Source organism: Cottoperca gobio, chromosome 4 (genome assembly GCF_900634415.1).
Source record: "Cottoperca gobio chromosome 4, fCotGob3.1, whole genome shotgun sequence".
Classification (NCBI taxonomy): Eukaryota; Metazoa; Chordata; class Actinopteri; order Perciformes; family Bovichtidae; genus Cottoperca; species Cottoperca gobio.
In genome coordinates, this window is record NC_041358.1 from 13,423,814 (window position 1) to 13,439,018 (window position 15,205).

Sequence of the window (15,205 nt, forward strand, 5' to 3'; positions counted from 1 at the left end):
GCAAATCATTTATCTATGTTTCATAACTAAATGCGACTGTTAGATGTTGTCGATGTTTTATGTTCGTTTGAAAGCAAGAACAAACGACAACATTTTTCACTGCTTGATTGAATCCATTGCTGCATTCAGTATCGACAGTATTAACCCGTTTCCATCAAAGTGCGTTTGACACCCACTTGGAACTGGAATCGGTGGAAAAAAGGACACAATCTCTTCAATTATATTTACACTGAAGAAGTAGACATTTTGTTTGTATATATGTATCATGGAATATCAAAATCAAGGTTTTGTAAATTCCTATCTAAGGTTTTGGTGTACTTCACTGACAGACTACAGCAGCTTCCACTGCTCATAAAAGTACAGGACCAATACAATCACTTGTATGACTGCAGTGCTAGTGTATCTTCTCTATACACGTGAAACAAGGGAGTTATTGTAATGCTAATAATGTTAAACCACACAGTAGTGTTGTGTGTGAGAGTGTTCAGCTTGCTTGCTTCATCCTCTGTTCTCTCTCTTTAGCACATATCACTCTATCAGTAGGTCAAGGACACAGTTACTGCCGGTAAGGAGGCCATGCAGAGTGTGTTTGTCCCCTAATCCCTCTATCCCTCCCTCTCGCTCACACACACGCACGCACGCACACGCACACGCACACACACAGTTGAAATGATAGGTCACTGTTTCACTTTCCCCCAGTGGCCCTGTTTGTAAGCCATCTCATTAATCTGTGTGTGTGTGTGTGTGTGTGTGTGTGTGTGTGTGTGTGTGTGTGTGTGTGTGTGTGTGTGTGTGTGTGTGTGTGTAGGAACAGGTGTGAGAGTAAACATATGTTCCCTCTCTTTCCTCTTTACCTGTTGGCTTTCTCACCTTTACATTTAGTGACTTCCAGAGTTTGGCTGAGGAATTAGAAGTATCTGAACTAGCAAACAAGCTGACAGATAGAAGGATCAAAACAAACAGCTAGACCGTCCTAAACACAACTTCAGTCAGTTTGCTCTTTATTAGCAGGAGATCTGACAGTAGAAACTGTAAGGGGAAGGGCAGTTGCTGCAAACAGAGGGATGACATTTGTCATTGCATTTAAAATGACAGTAATGTGACACTCGTGACACTTAACTAATGTGTAGTTGGAAATGATGTCACTGATATAACCTCTATGGGATGTTTGAAATGCTTAGTGCTGTGAAGGATTCAGTATCTTGTTTAAAGACACTGCAGCAGGGTCGATGCTAAGTGGAAGCCCCCGGTTTGAATGAAGGTCTCCTAAACTGTACATACACCGACTGCTGCCCAGAACAACAGGTTGGTGCTGTCACTTGACGCCCAAACCACGTAGCTGACATGAACGTGTTAAAATTGCTGCTTTTCAGCAGCAGTGACTTGTGCCAATGGCGGGAAATAGAACGGTGGTGTGTCTTTGATGCAGCAACATGTGTGTCCTTGCGATGATGAGAGTCTTGATGTTGCTGCTGTGTGTTTTTGTCTTGCTTTGCATCTATTCAACAAACACAAACACACATTCCCCCTGCATCTTTGCTTAATGGCTGCACTTGAGTTCGAAACACTGCGACATGGCGATTCAGTTTGATGTAATGGCTCTGCTCAATGCACCAGACAAAAGAAATGGCTGTGTAGCGTTTGGTCTAGAACATGCTTCTCTGGGCTGCACATGCTGAGATGTTGGCATGACTATATCTTTTATACTTGTACAAATGTATGAACGCTTCTGCAAAACAGAGAGCTGGATTACACTGATGAGATACAATGAGAAGCCTTCAAGAATAAACGCTGCAGCACTCAGTTCCACGTTCCACCTGACACAAGTGCTACAAGGCTGCAGTTGATTATAAGTGCATAGCAAATGAAAATTATTATTTTTTTTTAGAGAAGGAAAGAGCATTTTAGGTGAGTAAGTACTCTTGAAGAAGTCCTGTAGGTCTTCTAGTGATTTTTGAAGAATCTAGTTCAGCAACTCGTTCCACCACAGACGAGAACGCAGGAGAAGAGTTTGGATTGAGATTTTGTGAATGAGGAGGTTTCTAAACATGAATGAGGGAGTCCAGGTGAAAATTGACTTGAACTTAATGCGGGCAGTACCAGAGGAGTAATGCAAAGTGGAGGGAAAAGCTGGTTTTAGCTGGTTGGATCAACCAGATCGAGATTTGGGAGATGTGTGCGTCGGCTCCTCTACAAACCTCTACAACCTGTGGTTATCCCCGGATCTTAATTTCAAACTAGCACACTCAGCATAATCATGAAAGAAAGTAGGAGTAGCAGAGTTTTCCTTAAGTGCCGGCTATTGGACAAACAGCCGACTACTTAAGTCCAGCCGGTGACTTTAGTATATCAACTTTTGATTCTAAAAAGAAAAGGTTTTGATTAACAAGTTGCGTTTCCATTTTACGACCACTGGCCTCAATCGGTGTGTGTGTGTGTGTGTGCTCTCAGCTGAGAGGTTGTGTCCTGCCGACAACAGAGAGCGGAGACTTCAGTTTTTGACAAATATTAACAGCATAACTGATGACAAAACGCATTAAGAATTGCATGAATTGCAAATACAAGGGACATCCTCATTAAAGGTATCAATAAATAAATAAATAACAAAAAAGGTTTAATGATTATTTATTACAAAAGCTCTGATCCGTCAGGAAAAGGCGAGGTTTTAAATATTAATAGCTTAATTCTCCTTTACAATAATTTGCTACGTGTTTACAATCGGGTAAACAAACTCATTAAAATATACAATAATTAAGATCGGTGTATAAGATGGAAGAGTGGCATTAGAATGTGTCAGAGGCAAAGAGATTCGACACCGGGCCCCCTCACTTTGGTTCTTGCACATATTGTATCCAACAGGCACATCTAAATTAATATTCCTGGCTACGTGGTTGGTGGACATCTGTTGGCAGTGGTGGGAGTTTAAAAATAAGTAACACAAGGTAGGTGAAGGCTGGGGTTGGTGTGTTTCTGCTTGCTTTGCAGCCACTGGTCAGTGAGGCAAAGTTGTCTGCAGTGTTTGGAGAGTTTGGAGCTGAGGGCTCACTGCTTCTGTCTGTGGACACCGGTGAAGCTGATGATCAGGGGATTTTGTGTTCCTTCATGAACCTACACTATGCCTATGAGCTCCATCTTACCAGCTGTCAGACCAGGCTGCTATCACATTCCTTATCAAGTCCATCCTCTCAGGGCAGTTTGCTTTAACATTACACCAACCAAGTGTGTGTATGTGTGCAGAAAGTGTCCCTGTGCTTGAGGCTGGTGCTGGGGAACTGACTGGTCCTGCTGGTAATGACAGCTTCTTAAAGCGCTCAAACACGCAGAGGGCAAAAGCACGGCATGGAACAGAACGACATGCTTAGGTATATTATATAACAGCGTGACACAAGGAACATACTGTAGAACAAGCTTGAACAGCAAACAGCTTGTCCTGCTGCTTCTGCCCACATACCGTCCAGGTTCTCCATCTAATCACTGTCCATCATGAAGACTTGCAGTGGGGCAGGTGTCTTTCTCAATGTGATAAAAGTCTATCAAGGTTCATGGTAACTTTATCCGTCTCTATAGTAGTGAGGAGCGAAATGTAGCTCCATTTGTTTGTGTTTGCTCACACGATCTCTTTACTGAGCCTTGTGAGCGTCGCTTAGCGAGATCATTAAAACATGGAATGTAAAAAGGAATTTGGGCAAAACAAAGTGGAATATCATACAAACGTGCAGCATGGTGTGCTCAACTGGTAAATTGTGTGGCGGAGAAGAGAGACAGGACTGCTTGGCCTTCTAAAAATAGTCTTTAAGTGTCTTGTAATGTGCCAGTGCTGTGAGAGACAAAGTTTCAGCTCGATTTAAGTACAGAATAGCACAGGGACGAGTGTAAAAACACCAACAGAGAGAATGAGCACTGAGTGGGACAATTCAACCTTGTCTGACTGTCACAAAACACTTTGTCAGTGTCTGTATCTTGTGCAGTTTAGCAATGGCTGGAGGCAATTTCTTTGTCTTTTTTTTCTGCACACCACTTCACTTTTTTCTATTTCTAATGTCAATTCCTGTTTTGTTGCTTCTGTCTTCCTCCCTCATTATTTCTTGCATGTAGGAAATGAGGTTTTCTTTTAGTCTATTACCTTTTATGTCAGAATTCTAGTTCTAATTCTAGCTCAGCCTTAACCCCGCATTGTGGCCGGAGAAAGAAAGGGAGCTTGAGGAAAAAAACCCCAATACATTTGATACAGTAGCATTAAGAGATAGAAACATGTTAGCACTGTCACAGCGGGATAGGCAGATATAAGAGAAGAAAAGGGAGCTTTGGTTGGCAATAACAGTTTAAAGCACTTTGCTTAAATCCTCACACATTTGAGTCACCCAGGTCTAAATAGTTTAATCCTATTTTATTCTAATTGTATTTGCCTTGTTGTTAAATTGTCAAAAAAAAAGAAGAGTTAAAACAGCCCTAATTGCACAATTGTGTTTGCGTTGTAATGTTTGGAACTTTGTTCACTTGGGGAAACACTCTAATCTTTTAAGGCATTTCTGACTGCAATTACGTCCTTAAAGTCTTTATTTCACCAATATCTATTGGTTGAAGTATTCTCACTGCACAGGCAGGTTTTTCCACTTGCTTTTAAGAGCATAAGGTTACTCAGTTATAGACAAATAATGTTAGATAATTAAGATTTATTTTTCATTGTTTCGGTTTCAGGTGGTGTCTTTTCATTCGATAGTTCATATGGAGCAAAAATCCAAAACGAAACACATCTTTTCTCTCTCGCTCTCTCTGTCTCTCTGTCTCTCTGTCTCTGTGTGTGTGTGTGTGTGTGTGTGTTCCTCTCAGCGATTGCAGCTCGCTCCGCTCCGATTTTAAAGGCGAGCGAGCTTGACCCCCTGCGTGGGCCGCTTTGCATGGCCTACACTGATACGGAACATGCCTGCTCACTTTGTTCAAGAGTGGGCTGGTTAGATGGTGGTTAGAGAGAAAGGAAAAGAGAAACATTTCCATATTAGAAAACCTCATCGTTGTATGACTTGAAGTATATTTTTCTTGTCTTTAGAGAAATGATGCGACGAATGGGATGGAAATGTTTTCTGTCAAACCTGCTTTCACTCTCGTGTAAAAGGCGATCATTGTATCACCATGAGTTGGTGCATTACAATAACATTGCAACGTTCTAATCTTTGTTTTCATCTTTGAATGTAAGCATAAAACATGGCCAGCATTAGCTGATGGTAGGATATAGGTACACGATTTGGGCATCATTAGCTGACAGTACAGAAAAGCCACATCCTCCCAAATACTAATCACTTCTTGAAAGACTGTTTTATTTTATTCTGTTCAAATCAGAAGATAAAATCCAGGCCCATGTATAAATTGTATTTATTAGCTTTGAACCAGCTCTTAAAAATGGACTGCTTTTACTTTCTGTCTATTTCAGGTGAATGAGAAACACGGCGGTGTCTGGTGAGCAGAGGGGTGAATACCTGGATAGAATTAAAAATGATACTTTAACACATTGTCTTTGGTAGATTATGTGTTTACCAAACTACAGGAGATGCTTGGACAGATTCAGAAAAGATGGTGGATCTAATTTTATCAGGACATTCAGTACACCAGCTCAGGGAGGGACAGTGCGGCCGGCGAGCGGTTCATGACCTGCTTTAATTTTATTTTCAACTTTATTGTTTGACTCCATCCTTCCGCTCCCACCAGCAGCCAAGTTAAATCCGGCCTCTCCCGCGAAGCAGTCCTCTGACTGTATCTCGCAATGTTAACCAAAGAGAAGAATAATTAGTGTATCCTCTCTGTGATGTGGATCCGCTTTAACATTTGATTTGGTTCTTCTTTGGCTTATGCTACACCTTTCCACCGACTTATATGAAATCGTACCAGTAGTTTTGCCGTAATCCTGCTGACAGACAGACAAACAAACAAACAAAGGAGGGAGAGAGTTTGTCTCCACATCATACAGATGTGATGCACCGAAGGATTAAACAGTTTGAACGTCCTGGCTGCTGTGCATTATACAGCTGTACACTGGCCATTGCACTTTGTCTCTGGTGGCACTTAGCAATAATTGCTTTATGCTGAAGTGACCTTTCCAGTGCCACAAAGTTTAGACGGTTGCGCACATGTTGTTTTAGCGCTGTGGTTGTTGATTTATTTTTTGTTTTGTTACTCACTGCTCAGTCCTCGCGCCTACGCTCACTGTGCTCCTGTTCGATCTGCAACTGTTGGACAGCTTTTTGACTGCGACTGGATTCACAAGGTTGCTTATATCACACAAGCATATCTAAAAAAAAAAACACACTTGCTGCCAAACTCTTTCAACAGTTTGGGCTGTCAGTTACTTACGTGCAGTAGAATCCTTCTCTGTGAAGTTCACAACGCACTCTGAGAGAGAGTGTGTGTGTGTGCGTGTGCGTGTGTGTGCGTGTGCGTGTGTGTGTGTTTTGTGGATTGAAAGTGCAGTGTGCTGGGCTGCTGTGATTATGAGCCTGACAAGAGATGGAAAGCTTTTCATCTTAAAAATACACTTAAAAAAACTAAACATAATTACCGGTTAGAGACAAATTATTGCCATTGGGGAAGTCTCTGATCAAAGAGTTTTCTCAAGCGTTGGAAAATAAAAAGGTTTCATCAGTGAGATGAGCAAAAATCCATTTTTATAAAATGTACCTAAACTCTAAATAAAGGTTGTCACAGTGAATATTTGAATACTGAGATAATTGTTGAAAACAATTGGTTTGTTAAAGAATGGTGAGATATTCTGATTGACCTCCTGACGGTCACTATAGAGTCGTATTCGCTGATCATATTCAATTGCAAATCTTTGGTAAAAGTAATGCATTTTGTTTATTTTGTTTGTCTGTTTAACAGATTACTTGATTCACTGCAAAGTAACAAACAACTTTGATAACAATTCAGAATCATCACATAAAAAAATGTAATAGTTTTTCCACATTAAATATGTAATTTGAAGACATTGACCTTTTCTATTATTCTGACTTATTAAAAAATATATTTTTCATAAAAAGTTTTTAGCCTTTAAACGTTTGATTATTCTGGGATTTTGATAACGTCTTGTGTTTCTGTCTTTCTGTCTCTTTCCAGGAAGTGCATGAGATTCTGAAAGAATATGAACTGAAGTACTGCTTTGTGGACCGCAACAAAGGCACAGGTAAAACTCATACCTAACCACAAAAACACACACACAACCACATACACGCTTGTACCCCTATACTTGTGAGGACTCTCAGCTACATAATTCCTAACCCTAACATTTTAACCATCACAACCAAATCCCTAACTGTAAACTAAACTTAACCCTAACCCAAACAACCCTTTGAAGAATACAGGACCATCCAAAAATGACCTCAGGCTAAAACTCCAACTGGTCCTCACAATGATAGACATACAAACACACACACACACACACACACACACACACACACACACACACACACGCACAGACACACACACAGACACACACACTCAAATTATCCTGTAAACCAAACCCTAAACATACAGCTATGTCAAATCTATCATCACACATTTGTATTTATAGTTATATGGAAAGTAGTGCAGCAGTGATCTAAAGTGTGAGGCATGACTGAAACACTTGTTTTACATCCTGTAGAAATAGTGGAGGGGTCACTCTGGTGGAAGGCAGATACTCTGACTCTGGTGTCTGTTTCATACCTCATTCAGTACAGTTTTTCTTTTTCTTTTCAAATGTTCTACTAAATACTGCAGTTACTGTTTGTACGATAATACTGTCTGTATTGTTTTTAGCACAGAGATGGTGATTATATGACGTATGCAGGTTTAGGACTACGAGAAGGACTTCGGACTGTCAGTTACCTACACCTGATACAACAGTCCTGCTCGATTCAACTGTAAGATTATTGTTGGTCTAAGGATTGAGGGTGTCATATGCTATACAGATAGTAAAGCGCCTTTAGGCAAATTTGTGATTTTGGATTGTAAAAATAAAATTGATTGACTTGATTTCTACTACTTCTGTTATCTAGTTACGGATTTCAGTTTTTTTTTTGTGCCATATGGTGCCTTTCACTGAGGAGGTGAAGTTTAGAGGATTAATCTCGTCATCAGGCTGGATGGGTTCTGCAGTGACGCATGTTTGCAGTAAAAGCAGAATAGCTGGCTAGTAGAAGCGATTGCATGAAGAGTGATTTGAGCGTTAGCGGACGAGCATGAGGAGGCGGTGATGGGTTCAGTTTAAGTAGTTGTAAAATAAAGAACAAACGTTTTAAAAAGCTTTATAAGCAGCGTGGTGCTGGAGTGAAAATGGACGAAATTCGACTGATGGTTTTGAAAATGCCGTATTAAGATTTCTTTAGATCTAAAACGTTGCACAAATAAAACGGCTAAAGCTTTAAATACATGCTGCAGATCTTTTTTGTCTGATCTGCCTCAGTTGGATTTTAATCCAGCACGTGGAAGGTTTTTTGGGACAACTTCTTTAACCTCATGTTTTTTGCTTCTGCAATTGATTTGGAGCTGTGTAAATGTTTGTGGGTGATTCCTCACTTTTTGTCTCACACGGTCTCTTAAGTCATATGTCTCTCACACACGTCTCTCCCTCTCTTTTGTTTCACACATCTCCTTTCATCACCCGTCAGCAGTTTTTGACAGCGCGTCATGTTTTCAAATGCCAATTCCTCCTTTATTTCAGGAAGACATGTAATTATCATTTTTTCACTGTCAGATTTTTTCTCTTTGTTTTGTGTCAAGCAGCATTGATGTTCTAAGCTGCTTTGCATAAATTGACACACTGAAGACATTGCTTTGATGGCTCATGCTTTGATGTCAAATGTACTGTACAGTATCTGCTTTCTTTTCTCTCTTTCTTCCTTTTTTAAAGGTGTTATCAGGTATCTAGGATTGGATGGATGCTGTCAGATGGATATTTGTGTTTTGAACACCTTTCTGTAGTTTCACCTTGTGTGTTTTATGATTGTGTGTTGTGCAGGAACCCCAGCTGTGAGGTGCATCACGAGCCAGTCAGTCTGAATGTGATTGATCCAAGTCTGCATGAAACCCTGCCCCAGTGCATAAACACTCGCTGTAGCCAGAGATACACCAGCAGGTACACACACTAAACCACACACATGTACAGCACACATTAACCGGTATATGAGGTATAGAAGTATATACTAACGCACTCTTAGAACGCCATAGACCAGCAGACACTTACAGCAGAGACACGTGAATCTACCACAAGCTACAGGGTCCAAATTAAATCCAAAATCAAATTCTATTTATATAGCCCACTATCACAAATTACAAATCTACCACAGGGTGCTTTACAGTCTGTGCAGGATACCCTCTGTCAGTCGACCCTTGCAGCGGATAAAGAAAAACTCCCCGCAAATAAAGAAATTAAATTAAAGGGGTTGAAAAGTTGAAGAAACCTCAGGGAGAGCGAACAACTCTAAGAATATGACAATTAATAATACAAACACAACACATGAACAGCACAGCACAGCGCCACTCATTGGTAAGAAATGGAAAGTGCGTGTCCCATGTGCTCAAATCTTTAATTGTACGTCACTATAGAATGAACTCACTTTTAAAATATTAAAGAAATCACAAACTTCTAAAATCACAGTCTTTTGTCATATATTTTATATTAATAATACACTGCTGAAGTCAGATCTCACTAAAATGTACACACCAAATGTGTATCATCCGCCAAAGAATCGTATTTTTACTTCCATTGTCTCTGTTACAGTGATTGTTTTGGCGTTTTGGACTGCGAGTGGTGCATGGTGGACAGTGATAGTAAGACTCATCTGGACAAGCCATACTGTGCCCTGCAGAAGGAATGTTTCGGGGGCATCGTCGGCGCCAAAAGTCCCTATGCGGACGGCCTGGGACTCCTAGGTGAGTGAAATGTGGATATAACGATCAACAAAGCGGCTAACTATAAAGAAATAGATCAACTAAAAATTGTGATTTTTGTTTTCAGTTAAAGTGCAAAGTGGCTGACTCCTTCAGAGTCCACAATTATGAGACATTTGTACCTTCTCAGCCCAGCAGTCAAGTTATTCCCAGGGTCCGTGTGACAGCAGAAGTGTTATCTCCGTAGATCACAGACAACCAATATTTCAGATTGACTGAAACTTTTCTGTTGGCTGCCTATTTTTCTTTGGTTCTGTTATCAGTTTTTTCAAAATGAAAATTGGCTGTCCGTGCCTTCTGTATCATTTCACTCTGATGAGAGAGTAGAAGCAGAGTAGAAAATGTCTCGGCATGTAACTGTGACTTTGGATCTTAGCCAGAGCTGTTTGATATTTGCTGCCATATGGTGCCTTTTCAATGAGGAGGTGAAGTTTAGAGGATTAATCTCGTCATCAGGCTGGATGGGTTCTGCAGTGACGCATGTTTTGCAGTAAAAGCAGAATAGCTGGCTAGTAGAAGTGATTTGCATGAAGAGTGATTTGAGCGTTAGCGGACGAGGCATGAGGAGGCGGTGATGGGTTCAGTTTAAGTAGTTGTAAAATAAAGAACAAACGTTTTAAAAAGCTTTATAAGCAGCGTGGTGCTGGATGTGAAAATGGACGAAATCGACTAGTATTGTGTCTTTGCTGAAATGATGGCCGCATAACTTGTATATGTCATGTAAACATACTCACACATCATGAGCACGACATATCTAAATGAACTAATCCATATCAAGACACATATTTATCATAGTTTTAATCTCTAACCAAAGTCTGTAAACTAGCTGCATATAAAATTGAGCGTCTCATTTTAAAGAGTCTTTAATCCTTTAATCATCCTCCTTACCTCCTGAGTACATCTAGAAGTCCTGAACACATACACCCACACACACACCCACACACACACACACACACACATACACACACACACACACACACACACATACAGACAGAGCATACCCCCTTGCCCCTAGAGTGTGTCCCTTTCCAGGGAAATCTTACATAGTGCCTATATTTAGCCCGTGCAGTCAGCTGAGCACCTGAAACATAACGCTTTTAGAAAGCAGAGGGGAGCTGTAACAAGCTGAGATATCAAAGCACCGGCCCGTCCAAAAGGTTAATGGGGTTTAGGAGCGAATGAGAGCCTGATGAAACACAGGCCCTAATCGGACCGGCAGCCACAGTACTCTAATAATTAGCCTGCTGTGGAGTGCGGTGTTGGGCTCTGATGTGCTGGGGGGGGGGGGGAGGAGAATCCAGCGTCCTGAACATCAGAGTTAGTTGAAGGAAATGTCAAAATGTTCCTAATTAACTCGTAGTGACGGGACCACTCTCTTTCCTCTCTTAATGATCTGTATAGCTCTCTAGCTGAAGCACTAGAAAAATAGAAATTCAGTAAAATCGGAGGAAACTTTTGAAATTTGATCGTCAATCTTCTCAGACATGGTTGGAACTACCGTATAGCAGTAATGTCCGTCTGTATTGCGTCATCACCCATATTGATACAAAATGAGTGACAATGAGAGTCGGAGCTGGCAATAAAATAATTTTTTAAAGGAACAGTACAACATTTTGCAGAGAGTTAGATATGAATACAAATAGCACTCATGTCTGTACGTTAGGTATGTAGCTGGAGCCAGCAAAGACTCCAAACTGGGGGAAACAGTGAGCCTGACTCTCTCCAAGGTAACAAGAATCTGCCTTCAAGCACCTCTGAAGCTCACTAATTAACATGTTATACCTCATTTGTTACAAAACCTTCCAGCATCTGACTCCCAACACTAACTCTCAATGGCACATTTTTTGGGATGGGACTGGTGTGTGTGTGTGTGTGTGTGTGTGTGTGTGTGTGTGCGTGCGTGCGTGTGTAGTGGGAGAGCTCCGACTGCTTTAGTTAGAGGTGTGAAGGGTTGATTTCAAGCCTCTGTAGCTTTTCACCTTGTGTGTGTGTATGTGTTTACCTCTGTGTGTGTGTGCGCCCTGAAGGATTGAATATTTTCTTGATCCGGTAACCCTGTGGCTTGTCCCCTCTTTACTTATCGCAAACACACACAGAGACCTCTATCCAACCTCAACCTCTGTGATTTGTGTGTGTGTGTGTGTGTGGCGGTCAGCTTGAACTTGCTCTCCATCGGATCAGTTTTCACGGCAGCTGGATAACATCACCCCCCAACCGAGTGTTTACAGTCTGACTCAGTCTCTCCTTCCTCTCTCCCTCGGTCTCTTTTGTCTCTTTCACCTTTGCTGCCTCTTGAAGTCTCACAGCTTTAATAACAAGATTTTTATGTTGGCTTTTTTTTATTTCTGTGCCTCCTTGCAACAGTTCAGAGATTTGAAGTGAAGCGCTCTGGGAAACGGTTTTAAGTGAATGAGCCCAAATGTGTTGAAAAATTCCAAATTTTAAAGCTCTCAAAGCCCAGACCCTCAGCACTGTTGTGTGTATTTAACATTGTTTAAATATGTGCCAACATTGTATATGGAGACCGTGTCATACAGACTCAGGCATATTGTTTTGACTATTTCCACTTGAGTGAGGACAGTAACTCGGCAGCAATCATTTGAAACAGAGAAAATGTAATTGGAAATTAAAATGGAAAGTTGTAAAGCTCATACTGTTGCCTCCTCTGTTATGTTTTCAGCTCGGCTTGTTGGTTTTTTGTCTGTATGTCGGTAGGATTACGCCGGACTTTTGTGAAACTTGTTTAGAGAGTGTAGCATGGGCCAAGGAAGAACCCCAATCCCAGGGCGGTTACACAAATAATTTTTCAGTAATGGAAATGGCCTTGGTGGAGGTCTGCACTGTCCGAGTGCCCTTCTACCTGAAAATGTTCTTTGTCATGTTCATTTCCGAAAGTATGTGTTCTTTCGCTTCATTCTTTCCACATCTTCATGTCTCAAAGGCTTCTCCTTGTATCTCTCCCGCTCTGCTTCATTGGTGTTGATTGACTCTTCTCTCTTGAATAGAAAGACCCCTGAGCCGTTACGGGAATACAATCTATCACTTGATATCTCTTGAAAGGATGGTTATTCTGTTCGCATTTTACAATAATTTATCCTGATTTATGAGTCATAATTGTTCAATGCTAACACAATATTCATTGTTTTTTTATTTGTTTTCTGTCTTATTCTAGTGTTTTTGTTGTTGTTCTTCCTGTACGGGAACACCTGCAGTACTTTGTGAAACATCTTTCTGATCCTATAACATAATGCGCACTAAAGACAAGGCACTCAGATTTTACTGCTCAGCCTAGAACATGGACAGAAAACTTACAAAAAGTAGGAAAATACAATACAACACTAGTTTAACAGAAGATACCTGGCAGTGTAGCATCACCTCAATATCAGCAGGTGGTAAGAGACAGTTTTTGACATAAAACGTTGGCTTTGGGCCGGGTTCAAGCGAAGAAATGTAGACCGAGTACGATTGTTGTGAGAGCTAACCCCGAAGCGAAGCAGTTAATTTGGCTGACTGTATCAGCAGAAGGTGAGAGCGAGAGACGAGGATGAACAGAGGGAGTTAAATCAATTTCGGCTCATATTGTTTCTGAGCTCTCAGCAGAGAATTATCCGGGAATTAGCTTTAGCCCGTCTAGGTAATCTGTTCATCTATTTTGCAGGACGTAGCTGGCTTTAATGTCATTTGTTCAGCTTAAACAAGGGAGGGCAACAACAGGTCATTGGGTTCTTCACATTTCCCAGGAAGGTTGAATTATAAAATATTACATTCATATGTTACATTATTTATGAGGTGGAATTATTTGCCTGCAAATCCTGCTGCATGGTTGATCATCTTTCATGAAATTCCAACTGGGCACGCTTACACAACAGGTTATTTTGTTAATAGAGAAAATATTGAGCTTTATTGCACATTTAATATCGCATTACTCAAAAGAAGCCGTGTTTTGTCATTGAGACGCAGAACGCAGCAGTCATCAGTCAAATGATCTTAAAATATGAAAACGCTTTTATATTGGTTTTATATATCTTCCTGCTGTTATCAGCCCAGGCTGTGTAATAAATGCACAATGAAATATTAATCATATGACGGGAGTGAACGTTTCCTCTGTGAACTTTTGTTTTCACAAAAAGGTTTTAGTTGATAAATGTATCTTCTGTAAAGTCTCAACGTTTATGGGATTAATGCTTTATTAGAGAATATTTGGTCCAATATTATTATTTTATTTATAGATAATTGAGTTTTCAATCGTAGTCTAAGTTACACAGATATGTTATTCATTAACATAAGCTCATTTTGGTCAAAATAATGAACTAGAACAATGTGCTAATATAAAAATAGCTCATATTCAAGCATCTCATACGGGTCAGGCTCCTCTGTCGAGTAAGTATGGATCAGAAATGGCATAATTCCCCCGGGGCAACAAAAAACAGCTATGTGGTTTTATTACGTGGAGAGAGGTTGTTTATAATTGGTGTGAAATGCGAACATATTCCATGAGCTGACTGTATCGTATATGCAGGCTCAAAGCATGCACAGGACTCAAAACATATTGTGAATGCTACTTTAAGATAGTAGTGTCTACTTATTAGAGGTATTATTGCACTTACAAACAGTTGGGGAATTCAGAAGAGATAATGTAACTAATGGCATCATTTCAATTGACCCGCTCCGTCAACCCCTAGTTGGTAATGCAGGCTTTTTGTTATACATTTGTGGTCACCAAAGCCTAACCCGAGATAACCCTGATGACAACACTTTGACATCATCAGGGGTATTTTCTGAGACTTTAGAAAACTCCTTTGAACGCCACAGGTTAAATAGTGCAAACAATGAGGACGAGGAGAAGCTTTGTTTAGCTGTCTCATGTGCCAGACCTCCACTGTAGCTTTGTGATGCTGCTGCTACTTACCAGCCATCTTAATAAGTCACCTTTTGTAAATGTGATTAAGTTCCTTCAGTGTTGGAGTCCTTTTCCTTAAGGTGTATGAAACTGGCGTCTCCTGGGATATACAGTAAGTGTTAATTACACCAAAGATAATTATTTCTGTGGATGCGTAAGTAATTGACCGCGTGGTAATTAACTCTTGATACACCTTTATTTTATTTTTTTTGCTGCTTTTGCTCTAATTTAATTTCCTGGCTGTAACAAAAGAGATTGCCGTGATAAACTGTCGTCCTCCCTATGTCTTCTAGTCCTCTGGGGTGTTTGTGTGGAAACTAGTTAGTGGAACCTCTCCTGGCTCGTGTCCGACATCTGCTCTGATTGAAACGTACTGCTTGGAACAGC

At 40.6% G+C, this 15,205-nt stretch overlaps 1 protein-coding gene across 1 annotated transcript in view; it reads left to right on the plus strand.

The window, feature by feature from the left end:
• Window positions 1–1,574: 1,574 nt before the first annotated feature.
• Window positions 1,575–15,205, plus strand: part of raver2 (ribonucleoprotein, PTB-binding 2) — a 72,634-nt gene continuing 59,003 nt past the window's right edge. Inside the window, exons 1-2 of the mRNA XM_029429590.1 lie at window positions 1,575–1,634; window positions 7,105–7,171. Of these exons, the coding sequence (XP_029285450.1) occupies window positions 1,575–1,634; window positions 7,105–7,171 (127 nt within the window). The remainder of the gene's footprint in view (window positions 1,635–7,104; window positions 7,172–15,205) is intronic.